Genomic DNA, 13,873 nt, shown 5'->3' with positions numbered 1-13,873 from the left:
ATGTTCACCTCAGTTCAATAAGATCCCTGACATTCTGGGTACTGAGAAGGTGTCAATCTTCCAGGATTGTCCTGGAGCTCCAGAAACTAAAGGTTAATTTCCAGAAACAGCACGCGAGCAAAGGTGCAGTCAAAAAATCATCGGAGTATTCATAAAATAGAATGACATTTCTAAATTATCTTTGAACCTTCATTGGTTAGAAAAATGCTGCTGGCAGGATGAAAAGATCAATAGTGAAACCCCCTCTCCTCCAGTGACCCCCATCCCACAAGACCCCCCCCCCACCCAACCCCCCAGCCCAACAGCAATTACTGTTTACCCTGGGTCTCTCTGTTGGTCTCACTCCAGAGGGTGTTGTTCCAGCAACAGCCACTGTCTCCTCTGTGGCACGGTCGTGCAAAGGAGCTGCCCAGGCTCTGATTGGTCGGCAGCTCATGCAGGTGCTATGTCATCTTTCGGGACCACCAATCAGGAGGAAGGTCAGCTGTTGTCCACTGAACTGCCTGATGGGCAGAGGATAAGGAGAGACCTCCTGCTCAGATTCAGAATGGGTGTGCCACCGGTCGTTCAGGCAGCACGCATGACAGTCACCAAGAATGGAGGGTCCAACCATAATATTAACAGGTTGACGCCCCTGCTAAAATAGCGAAGCTCTGAGTATGTACAAGTAAGTTAAATAATTTGGTGAAGGTGGAATGTGTAAGCCTGGATTCCATATAACGGTTATCGCTTTGCTGGCCGATGAGAGGAGTAATTCTCTAACGGTGGACTGAAACCCAAGGGAGAATTGATAAATGTTTGACCTTTCCAACAGGACCAGAGGTTTAGCACTCCAAAGTAAACAGCGGCAAAATCTAATTTACATCAGATGGTGCAAATCCATGTCAGGGCGAATTCACCCACCCTGCACCGTGCTTGGAAGCACGGTCAGAGATCGCAAGGCAGGGAACAGTTATTTCAGCATTGTAGCACCATCTCTGACATACCCTTAACTTCTTTCTGAAATAAAATATTCATTTTGCAAAGGTCACTTCAAGCATGAGGCATCAATGTATACACACAGAAACACACACGCATACACATACATGCACACCCAGACACGTGCACACAGATACACACTCACACAGATAGATACAAACACAGGCAGACACAGATACACACATATATACAGATGACACCAAGATAGATACGCACATATCAGCATGTTCAACACACAAGCAACACACGTGCCCAAAAAACAACACACAAAATACAGCAGAACACACATGATCAAGCATAAATCCACACACAAACATAGACAAATCAATACGCACGTACACAAATAAAGACACATTTAAAGCATACTTTCATATAAATGTTTTATTCAGTGCATCTGTTAGTGTATACAACAAATAATAAACAACTGACCAGTACATAAGCAGGAAAGCTGCTCGTACTTTCTAACCCAAGTAATATTTGGAGCACATTATCCAACATGTTTAAAACACAGATCCTAAGTCATGCAACTCTATCCCAATACCAGCTTTCTCCCATGCAACAGGTAAATAAAAATTAAAATCTAAACTAACTGACAGAATAACAACAATCCTCAGTGTAATGTGTACTAGGATGAGCTTAGAGTAAACTGCCCAAAGGGAACATCATTCTCAACAATTCCCACCATGCCCAGTACATTACAGGAGCGACTGGCAAGAGTGCATTACAAATAAGACTTTCCACATTGTTATAAAAATGAAGTCACCCAAAACCCCACAGTTTTTTTTCCCAAGAATAAAAACCACCACAACAAGGTCAATGTGCAAATGCATAAGGTGAGGAGTCACGAGGGTGCAATTTGCTAACTGATAGATTTCTGTATCCTAGGTGTTGCACTATAAGATTGCCATTACTACAAATCTAGAAACCCTTATCCTCCAGGTTGTTCAAAGTTAACCACTTCGCCTGAGACACTGACTTAATTCCTGCTCATTTTATGTTTGTTACTCTTTTCGTAACCCTGACTGGTTTTTGAAAGCCATCCTATCCATTGGTTGGAGTATAAAAAATCTGCAGACCCGCAGTGTAGCAAAAAACTCTTATTGGACTAAAGAAAAGAGACAGATGGGTTAGTGTATCAAGTGGGGCCGAACAGCATTGAGCCAAGGACATGATGCAATTACTTTGTTTTGTGTGTTCCTCATTCCTTTAGTAAAACCCAAAGGTATCTACATGCCTCTGCAAAGAGCAAATGTGGTCTGGTTCTTTTTTTCGTGTGTGTAGGTTCATTGCTGAATGGTAAACTTGTTTTCAGCTTGCGAACAGGTTGTGATTTTTTAAAAACATGATTCATTTCCCCGAGACAGGTCTGGCGATGGGACTAAATGGCGTTTCCTCCACCGCACCACATCCCAAAGATGAGGTTTCATTGGCTGTCCGGGTGTATGGTGAGATGAACAAGCGTTTTCTCGGCTACAATTATCGGGATTTATCCACTGACAGAAAAATCAGAAGACCTAAAAGGCTGATAGAGTGCAACTTTACTCAGCTCGGTAGCTTGTTTCCTGAATCATTTTTTTTTACAACAGAAAGACACTGTCTGCTAGTGATATGTCGGCGGCGTCTGTACGTGGTTGGTCTGGACACGGGACGAGCCTCCACCCGGCTACGTCGATTCGGTCTGACTCACCGCCTTGCCCCCGTTTAACACGGCAGAGGCACTTCTGCTTTTGGTGGGTGTTCCAGACCGAGAGAGGACCTCTGCCAACTCGTGTAGTGATGGTTCTCTGTAAAGGGCAACTGAAAATCAAAGAGGAAATCACCGTTAGTTAACATGACCAGCATCTATGTGTCCAACTGCAGGTGTAAAATTGGAGCTGCTAGTCTGTCCTGCATTCCAATCAACCCAGGATGCATTTAAAGGAAAGTTAGATAAACACAAAAGTTGGTGATTATTTTGATAGGGTAAAATGATGTCGAGTGGAGGAGGCACATGTGGACACAACCGAACCCTGCCCCGTATAGCTGAGGCACATCCTCACTATGTTTTAATATTCAAATCCCCTTGCAATTGCATTATATTAATTTCCCTAATTACTTGCTCTAATTACTTTGCAATTCACGTCCTGAAATACCCAGTTCACACGGCATCTTAGAGCTCTGTGATCTCTCATCATTCAGATAATAAGCTTCTTTTTTATCCTTCCTGCCAAATTCCCATTTTCCCACATTATACTCCATTTGCCAGATCTTTGCCTGTCTACATTGAGATGACTGTAAGAAATTGTTATATTTTGTATTTGTGACAGTAATGTTATTAAAAGCCCAGGTTTAAAATACACACAGGCAGTGTGACTGCTAAAGTTGTGATTAAGGGGTTGTAAAATATGAGGTAATCATTTCACTATTTACCTGTTACAAGAGATGGCACAGGGCTAAAGAGCTGGCTTTTAAAGCAGACCAAGGCAGGCCAGTAGCACGGTTCAATTCCCATACCAGCCTCCCCAAACAGGCACCAGAATGTGGCAACTAGGGGCTTTTCACAGTAACTTCATTTGAAGCCTACTTGTGGCAATAATCAATTTTCATTTCAATGGAATATTGTTGATAGAAAGGAAGTTCCCAGAGGGTGTAAATCATTTATGAGGGAGTGGTGTTTAGTCCTAGCTAATCAGGTTATGAGACATCTCAGTGGGATACAGATGATATAATTAATGGGTGGAGCCAGGTCTGTCAGTATATTTAGCAGTATGCTAGAGGATTTTAATCATCAAGGCAGAAGGATTTTCAGTTTGTTCTGGAAAGGATCGCTCTCCAACGGTCTGAACAGAGAACAGCAAGCAACCCTTATTTGCTAACTTTATTTATGAGTGGATTTTGAACTGTATAAGTTGCCTGGTTGGAATATATATATAGTGGCAGGTGTCGATAGTGAGTTAAGGTTTTTCCTTTTCTTTAACTGTTAAGTGTAAAGCTATTTCTTTGATGATACTGTGGTTAATTCTATGTTTAAATTAAAGTTTATTTTAACGTAAAAGATTCCTATTGGTCAGAGTCGTCACTCCTGGGGTGAAGTATCCTTTCCTCACAAGTTTACAAATTTCAAATTGTTTGCAGTTTCTTGTCCAGTATCCTAACAGGGTCCTGGTCCGGTATCCTAACAAAATTCTTTTGTACCCTCCTTATGTCCTCTTCATGACCTACTTTCCTACCTATCTTTGTGTCGTCTGCAAATTTAGCAACCGTACCTTTGGTTCCTTCATCCAAATTATTTATCTAAATGGTAAAACGTTGATGACCCGGACTGGTCCCTGTGGCACACCACTAATTACATCCTGACAACCATGAAAAGACCCATATATAGATACGCTCTGTCTTCTGTCAGTTAAGCAATCTTCTACCATGCCAAATGTTACATCCGACACCTGATCTGGTCAGGAAGAAGTCTAGCAACACTTTTGATGTGGCACTTTGTCAAATGCTTTCTAGAAATCTAAGTACAGTACATCCACAGGTTCTCCTTTATCCACAGCACCAGTTACTTCCTCAAATAACTCCGATAAACTGGTAAAACATGATTTTCCTTTCACAAACCATGTATGACTCTGCCTGATTTTACGGTGATTTTTTCCAGGTGTCCAGCTATAATGCCTTTAATAATAGCTTCTAACACTTTCTCTCTGACAGGTGTTAAGCTAATTGGCCTATAGTTTCCTGCTTTCTGACTCCCTTTCCCTTTTTGATTAAGGGAGTCATATTTGCTATTTTCCAATCTAATGGCACCTTCCCCGAATCTAGGGAGTTTTGGAAAATTAAAACCAGCACATCAGCTATCTCACTCGCCACTTTCTTTAAGACCCTGGGAAGAAGTCCAGCAGGACTAGGGATTTGTCAGTACACAGCTCCAACAATTTTCTCAGTGCCATTTCCCTGGTGAGTGTAGCTTTCTTGCCTTTCTCCCCCACCTCCCATTTCCTGATTTACAGCTAGTTCTAGGATGCTGCATGTAACCTCGATAGTGAAGACTGATGCAAAACACCTGTGCAATTCATGTACCATTTCCTTATTTTTCATTATTAATTCCTTAGACTCACTTTCTATGGGAGCAACACTCATTTTGTTAACTCTCTCTTTGAAGAGGCTCATACTATCTGCTTTATACTTCTACCACGCTTTCTCTTGAACTCTAAATTTTTCCTTCCTATTGATCTTGTCATTTTTTGCTGTTTTTTATATTCTGTCCAATCTTCTGAGCTACCACCCAACCTTGCATAAATATATTTTTTCTTTACGTTTGGTACTATCTTTAACTCTTTTATTTAACTACAGATGATGGGTCCTAGCCTTAAAAATTATTTTCTCATTGGAATGTATCTATTCTGTGTATTTTGAAATATCCCCTGAAATGTCCACCAATGCATCCCTATTGACCTATCCTTAACCTAATTTATCAGTTAATTTTATCTTGTTTTCATTTCATGCCCTCACAATTGTCCTTATTTAGGTTTAAAATACTAATCTTGGACTCACTGTTCTCTCCCTCAAACTTAATGTAAAATAATATTATGATCGCTGCTACCTAGGCTTGCCAATCACAGAATTGCTACTGTGCAGAAGGAAGCCATTCGGCCCACCCTGTCTGCACCGACTTTCAAACGAGCATCGTGAACTAGTGCCGTTCCCCTGCCTCATCCCCGTAACCCTGCATATTGTCTCTATTCAAATTATCATCTAATGCCCTCTTGAATGTCTTGATTAAACCTGCCTCCACCACGCTTTCAGACACAATGGGTGGGATTCACCGATCGTCGATGCCTGAGGTCCTTCCCCGATGTTCCGCCCCGATGGGCCGAGTCCCCGACGGTGTGGAGCGGGTGTGCTCACACTGTTCGGGAATCTCGCGTGGGGACTGCAGACTGAGTCCAGCGCCGCCACAGTCGGAGTGGAGCCGTTCCGCGGGCAGGGGTCTATGACGGGGACTAATGGGGGGGTGGTCCGGGGGTGGCGAGGCTGGCTACGGGCAGGAAGTTTTTGGCAGATCGGGTCTGGGCGCGGCCGGCGCCATGTTGCACGGCACGGCCGCCATCGTGCACATGTACGGCCACTGACCCGGCCATTCTCCGGCCGTATTCGCAGGTAAAGCCGCGGGATTTACGCTGCATGGCTGCTAGCCCCCCACCGGAGGGAGGATCGGTGCGGGGGCGGCGCTGACTTTCCGGTTGTAAGACCAGACCGATCCTGCAGGATCGGAGGATCCAGCCCAACATTCCAGATCCCAACCACTCGCTGGGTGAAAACGTTTTTTCTCACATCACATTTACTTCCTTTGCAAATCACTTTAAATCTGTGCCCTCTCATTCTTGATTCTTTTACGAGGGGGAACAGTTTCTCCCCGTCTACTCTGCCCAAACCCCTCAGGATTTGAACATCTCTATCATTAGAGATGTTAAGGTAATTAATTAATTAATTCTATCTCATTGCAATAAACCTGGTCCAGTCTAGCCTGCTCTCTGGTGGGTGCTCGAGCGTGCTCTTCGAAGAAAGTATCCCCAAAACATTCTATAAATTCCTCATCTTTGGCCATCTTATTTTTCCAGTCAAATGTAGATTAAAATCCCCCATGCTTAATGCTGTACCTTTCTGACAACTTTCCATTATTTCTTACTTTAAACCCAGTCCTGCCTTACAGTTACTGTTGCATGTCCTGTACGCTATTCCACAAGTGACATCTTGCCTTTATCATTTCTCATCTCTATCCAAACTCTTTCTACATCCTGGTTTCTCAACCCTCTCCAATATGTAACAGCCTCCCTGAACAGGCGCCGGAATGTGGCGACGAGGGGCTTTTCACAGTAACTTCATTTGAAGCCTACTTGTGACAATAAGCGATTTTCATTTCATTCATTTCATTATGTTAAAATCATCATTAATTAGCAGAGCCACCCCTCCACCTTGTCCTAACTTTCTGTCTCACCTAAATGTCATGGGATCCCAATTTATGCCACACTGCAGCCATGTCTCTGAAATGGCCATCAGACCATGCTATTTAATTTTTTTGTACAACTGATGTAAATTGTTGACCAAACAAAATCCCAGAGGGAAACCTGGCTGACGGACCATTGCTTTTTCCCTTTAATATTCTGAAAAGGGAATGGAAACATACTGAACTCAGCAGGAGGAAATCCAGCCACACTTTTGGGATTTTAAAATTGAAGTTAAAGTGTTTATTAACAAGAAGAATAGAAAACTTAAATACGCGGGATTACAGTTACATGGTTGGAATTAGTCTTACAAAACATTCCCCCCAAAAGACTCCCAACTTCTTCAGGCCCACAAGTAAACATCCTCCAGGCAACACTCCGTAATAGACACTTAACCATAAAATAATGGTGATATTATCCAAGACAAAGCTCTCCTGCGAAATTCTCCGTCGGCGGGTTCCTCCGCTTCGTCGGCAGCGCACCCGATAGAGTTTCTCGACGGAGTAGGGTGGCCACAATGGGCAACCCCATTGGCCGGCTGCGGGAACGGAGAATGCAGCTGCCAGCGGAGACCCGCCATGCCAGAAAACGAGGCTAGCGGGATGGAGAATCCCACTCCCTGTCCCTTTAATAAAGGCCTCTCAAATTCACTTCCAGTCTGCTGTCGAAATCCAAGAAATCTTCAGAAACAAGACTGCTTTTCACAGCCCCCAAGACTTTTCTGCTTTGGCTGGAAGGCAAATCATCACCTTCTCTAACCTGCAGCTGTTTTCAGCAAGTCCTCCTCACACAGTCAACTACCAATTCCTCCTCACACAGTCAACATCACTCCTTAAATATCCTTTACCCTTCAATGTTATTTTCCTCAGTCTTTAAAGTCAACTTTTCCAAAATATTAAAATCTTTCATGTTTTCCTATGGCCCAGGGTTCGGGTCAAATAGATTTTAATAAGCTTCCCAAGTTGCAAAAGTTCCTTATTCCCCTTTGAAATGTAACAGCTGAAAGGTCCCAGATGCAAATTCCTAACCTTTACATATTTACTTAGAAAAGACAAGTCTCATTACAAATGTATGCATCAAACACCTTGGGCAAAATTCTCCCCCAACGGCGCGATGGCCGCCGACTGGCGCCCAAATCGGCGCCAATCAGACGGGCATCGCGCCGCCCCAAAGGTGCAGAATGCTCTGCATCTTTGGGGACCGATCCCCAACATTGAGAGGCTAGGCCAACGCCGGAGGGATTTCCGCCCCGCCAGCTGGCGGAAATGGCGTTTGTTGCCCCGCCAGCTGGCGCGGAAATGCGGCGCATGCGCGGGAGCGTCAGCGGCCGCTGACAGTTTCCCGCGCATGCGCAGTGGGGAGAGTCACTTCCGCCTCCGCCATGGTGGAAGCCGTGGCGGAGGCGGAAGGGAAAGAGTGCCCCCACGGCACAGGCCCGCCCGCGGATCGGTGGGCCCCGGTCGCGGGCCAGGCCACCGTGGGGGCACCCCCCGGGGTCAGATCGCCCCGCGCCCCCCCCCCCAGGACCCCGCCCACGCCGCCTGGTCCCGCCGGTAAATACCAGGTTTAATTTATGCCGGCGAGACGGGCAATTTCTGGGCGGGACTTCGGCCCATCCTGGCCGGAGAATTGAGCGGGGGGTCCCGCCAACTGGCGCGGCCCGATTCCCGCCCCCGCCCAATCTCCGGTACCAGAGACTTCGGCGGGGGCGGGGGCGGGATTCACGGCAGCCAACGGCCATTCTCCGACCCCCCGCCGAAGTCTCTGGTCACGTCCCTTGACTCCTTTTCTCTTAATTATTCCAGAGAAATGTTCTCCATTCAACATTTCCCAGCTTAATTATATCATTTACACGCACAGACACACAGACGGTTTTGCAAAATAACACAATATTCCCCCAAATAAAAACATACATCCATTCTCACATTCTATTTGCGTCATCAGTTCATCTGTTTTGAATGTTACGTGCATTCAGATACAGAGCCTTTAGTTTTGTCCTTTCAGTATTTTTGTAACCTTAGGTCTTTTCTGCTGATTTCCTTTAGAGTTGTACTCTCTGTTCCTTTTCATAGAATTTACAGTGCAGAAGGAGACCATTCAGCCCATCAAGTCTGCACCGGCTCTTGGAAAGAGCACCAAGCCCACTCCTCCACCCTATCCCCATAACCCAGTAACCCCACCCAACACTAAGCACAATTTTGGCCACTAAAGGCAATTTATCACGGCCAATCCACCTAACCTGCACATCTTTGGACTGTGGGAGGAAACCGGAGCACCCGGAGGAAACCCACGCAGACACGGGGAGAACGTGCAGACTCCGCACAGACAGTGACCCAAGCCGGGAATCGAACCTGGGACCCTGGAGCTGTGAAGCAATTATGCTATCCACTATGCTACCGTGCTGCCCCTAGCCACCCGGCGGTTTTTAATGGTTTGGGGGACCTCCCTGGTGCCATTACGACTGGTCCATGTTTGTGGAAACCAGAACTAAATGGTGCTCTGGCGAGGTCACCCAGGCACGGAGGTTGGGTTCTGGCACCGGGAGAATCCGGCGAATGTATATTTAAATGAGACGAATGTATATTTAAATGAGACGAATGTATCATCTAAATATGCTGACCTGGATCTTACCCAGCATTCCGAGCATCACAAATCTCACGAGATTCAACCGCCTCGCCCCGCCACTATGTTGGGCGCGACGAGTCCGTTAAAACCCGCCATCTATAATATATTTAACTTCCTAAAACGGCCCAAAGTGACTCACTGGATCATTATCATCCTATCAGCACTCTGGGTGTACCTACACCTTCCCGAACAGCACAGTCTATTCCTATACCCTCCCTAACAGCACAATGGTTGTATCTACTCCCTCCCTAACAGCAGTGGGTGTACCTACACCTTCCCCAACAGCACAGTGTATACCTATACCCTCCCTAACAGCACAATGGTTGTATCTACTCCCTCCCTAACAGCATTGTGGGTGTACCTACATCTTTCTGAAGAGCACTGTGGCTGTAACTATACCCTCCCTAACAGCACTGTGAGTGTACCTACACCCTCCCTAACAGCACTGTGGCTGTGCTTACACCCTCCCTAACAGCACACTGGGTGTACCTACACCCACCCTAACAGCACAATGAGTGTACCTATACCCTCCCTAACAGCACAATGGCTGTATCTACTCCCTCCCTAACAGCATTGTGGGTGTGCCTACACCTTCCCGAAGTGCACTGTGGTGTAACTACACCCTTCCTAACAGCACTGTGGCGGTACTTACACCCTCCCTAACAGCACAGTGGGTGTACCTAAATCTATCCCCCCAGGCTGTGTCTGGGAGAGCTCGCCGGGGAGCCATTCAGTATTGGTTTCTACATAGACCTGTCGTATTAGCATCTGGGGGTCTCCCAGGCTGTTAGAGGCCTCCGGCCCAGAGACAGGTCATTGTAAGAATACTCCTCAACTGCCTCCTCCCAGTGACTGGCTCCTCCCTGAATCTCTGCCGCATCCGCCCATCAAGAGGCTGAATGGACATGATGTTCAGCGCGCGACAAATCCAGGAAACGTGCAGGGTTTAGCATCAAGCACTGTACATGGCTGTCTTCAATCTCGCAAAGGCCTTCGACTCTGTCAACTGTGAGGTGAGGGACTGCGGAGTATTCTCCACAAATTCAGCTGTAGAAATCCTGCACCATTCTCCCTCCGCCTGCAGCATGATGACCCTCACCAACGGAACCACCACAGACCCAAAATACGTGTGCAAACTGGGGTCAAACAGGGCTGTGGCATCGCACCAACGCTCTTCTCCAGCTTCCTCGCAGCAACACTCCACCCCCTCACCCTGAAGCTCCCGCTGGAGTGGAGCCAACCTACCGGACAAGCGGGAAGCTGTTCAGCCTCTGACACCTCCAGGCCAGAACCATGACCACCCGACCTCTGTCATAGAGCTGCGGTACGCAGATGGCGCCTGTGTGTGCGCACACTCGGAGGCCGAGCTACAAACCATCATCGAAGCATTCACCGAGGCTGAGGGAATGGGCCTCAGACTAAACATCCGGAAAACAAAGATTCTCTACCAGCCCACTCCTGCCGCACAAAACTGCCCCCCCCGACTATCAGGGTCTACAGTCAGCCCTTGGACAATGTGGATCACTTCCCAAGTCTCGGGAGCCTCCTCTCGGAGCGAGCAGACATTGACGAAGAAACACAACATCGACTCCAATGTGCCAGTGCAGTCTTCGGATGCCTGGGGAACAGAGTGTTCGAAGACCGAGACCTCAAACCCAGCACCAAGCTCATGGTGTACAGAGCAGCCGTGGTCCCCACCCTCCTGTGTGCATCAGAAACATGGAGAATGTACACCAGACACCGCAAATCCCTGGAGAGATATCACCAACGCTGCCTCCGCAAAATCCTGCAAAGCCACTGGCAGGATAGGCGTACCACCGTGAGCGCCCCCTCCCAGGCCAATATCCCCAGTATCGAGGCACTGGTCACGCTCGGCCAGCTACGATGGCGGGTCACATTGCCCAACACAAGACTCCCGAAACAAGTGCTCTATTGCAAGCTCCGCAATGGCAAGCGATCACTCGGAGGGTAGAGGAAAAGCTGCAAGGACGGTCCGAAAGCCTCCCTCAATAAATGCAACATCCCCATCGACACGTGGGAATCGCTTCCCTTAGAACGCACAAACTGGAGAAAAAGCATTCGCGAAGGCGCCAATATCCTCGAGCGTCACAGGGTGGAGCACGCGGAGGCCAAGTGTAAACAGCGGAAAGAGAGCGCAGAATCCAGAGCGTCCCACCCACCTCATCAAACACCAGCTGCCAAACCTGTGGCAGAGTCTGCGGATCCAGGATTGGACGATTCATTCACCGCAGAGCCCACATCCCCAGAGTGGAAGCAAGTCACCCTCGACCCTGAGAGACTGTCCGGGGAGAAGAAGGAGACGTGTGCCTCAAAAGTCACCATACTCCCAGATGACCATAGGCTGCTTTCACCTTTGAGGTGGTGGTTTAACCCGAGGGTCACCACACCTCAGGCAAGGGGGCAAGGTTGAGAAGGCGGGGCCTTCATGAATAACCTCAGCCGGTACAGGGATTGAACCTGTCAGCTGTCCATCCAAGTGAGCTAAACCGGCCCCCTAATGTATCTACACCGTCCCTAACAGCACTGTGGATGTACCTACTCCCTAACAGCACTGTGGATGTACCTACTCCCTCCCTAACAGCACTGTGGATGTACCTACTCCCTAACAGCACTGTGGATGTACCTACTCCCTCCCTAACAGCACTGTGGATGTACCTACCCCCCCTAACAGCGCTGTGGATGTACCTACTCCCTCCCTAACAGCACTGTGGATGTACCTACCCCCCCCTAACAGCGCTGTGGATGTACCTACTCCCTCCCTAACAGCACTGTGGATGTACTTACCCCTCCCTAACAGCAGTGTGGATGTACCTACTCCCTCCCTAACAGCACTGTGGGTGTGCTTACCCCCTCCCTAACAGCACTGTGGATGTACCTACACCTGGACTGCAGCAGATCAAGAAAGCAGCTCACCACAATCTTCTCAAGGGCATTTAGGGATGGGTAATAAAGTTGGCGTGATAGTTTTTTTAAATGACACCAGCGCACGTAAGGTTAGAAGAGGACTGAGGAGCCAAAGGTTGGTCGAAGGGGCATATTTGAGGCAGCATTGTAAAGGAGGGAAGAGAGAGATAGCAAGCTGGAGAGGTTTGGAGAAGGAATTCTGGAGTTGAAGGCGTGTGGGAGAACGATAGAAATCGGGGGATGTGCAAGAGGCCAGAAATGGAACAGCACCGAGATTGGAGGATTGTGGCCTGGGGGAGGTTACAGAGATAGAGAGGAGCGAGGCCTTGGAAGAATTTAAATGTGATAGATAAATTTTAAATTGAAGGCCGCAGGGATTACTGGGGACCGGCACCTCCACACTCCTTCTCAAATGTACCAGGACTCCTGACCTCAGGGGAAATCCCAACCGTTCCTCAAACAAAGCCATCAGGAGTCAGCATTAAGTTGGTGGGATGAATGATGCTGGGTTTTCTGACGGTTGCAATGCTTTCAAACTGGACAGTAATTCAGAAACTGGGGCTGGATTCTCCGAAATCCCGTTTGGAGCGGGGGCGGAGAATCGATGTTTACGTGGGAATCGTGCCCGCCGCTGCTCCCGTGATTCTGTCCCCGGAGAATCGCTCGCGCGCGGATTACGCGGCGCGGCTGGGGATCCATTGACAGAGCCCCCCCCCAGCAATTCTCCACGCATAACTGGCCGAGTTCCCGACAGCATGGTTCCAACAACGTATTGCCGGTCAGGAAATTTGGGTGGCGGCTCCGGACTCAGTCCGCGGCCGCCCTGGTGGGGGGGGGGGGGGCGGGGGGATTGAGAACCGGGGGGTCGGAGCCTCATGGGCGGCCGGGGGAGAGATGGGGTGGCTCTGATCCGCGGGTGCGCGCCATCTTTGCGGGGCCTACATTGTCGATGTCGGTCCGAGTCCGCCATGGCGCACAGTGCGGCCGCCGCCATGCACATGCGCGGACTCCCGACCGGAGGTGCGGGGGCCCGTACCCGCAGCCAGAGCTGCGGGAAGCACTCCGGGGCCCTGCCCGCCCCCTACAGGTAGGAGAATCACTCAGGACTTTTTTTAAGGAAAGTCAAGAGTGAAACGGCAGCGTTTCTACACCGGCCTGGGGGCATAGCCCCATTTTTGAGATTCCAGCACCTGGTTTTTGCTTTTCTCTGGTATTAAAGTTGGAGCCTTAGCAAGGATGTGCCATCATATTGAGAAATTAAAAGTGACCTTCTCGTCTAATCTCACCCCCTTCACTGGGTAGCAGCTAATGGAGGCAAGTCTGATTCTAGTTCCTGGGTTCCAATGTCATCGTACCCTGCAATGTGC

General features: G+C 48.2%; 1 protein-coding gene across 5 annotated transcripts in view; it reads right to left on the bottom strand.

Annotated features, from left to right (window-relative positions):
• Positions 1-1,344: 1,344 nt before the first annotated feature.
• The window catches only part of LOC140421317 (fibroblast growth factor 13-like), an 818,086-nt gene continuing 805,557 nt past the window's right edge, over positions 1,345-13,873 (bottom strand). For all 5 annotated transcript variants that reach the window (XM_072505962.1, XM_072505965.1, XM_072505963.1 and 2 more), the window contains one exon: positions 1,345-2,775. In XM_072505962.1, the coding sequence (XP_072362063.1) occupies positions 2,642-2,775 (134 nt within the window). In that variant the 3' untranslated portion in view covers positions 1,345-2,641. The remainder of the gene's footprint in view (positions 2,776-13,873) is intronic.

The sequence above is a fragment of the Scyliorhinus torazame genome, chromosome 5 (genome assembly GCF_047496885.1).
Source record: "Scyliorhinus torazame isolate Kashiwa2021f chromosome 5, sScyTor2.1, whole genome shotgun sequence".
Taxonomy (NCBI): domain Eukaryota; kingdom Metazoa; phylum Chordata; class Chondrichthyes; order Carcharhiniformes; family Scyliorhinidae; genus Scyliorhinus; species Scyliorhinus torazame.
The sequence above is the reverse complement of the archived record's forward strand: the minus strand, read 5'-3'. Positions and strand labels throughout refer to the sequence as shown.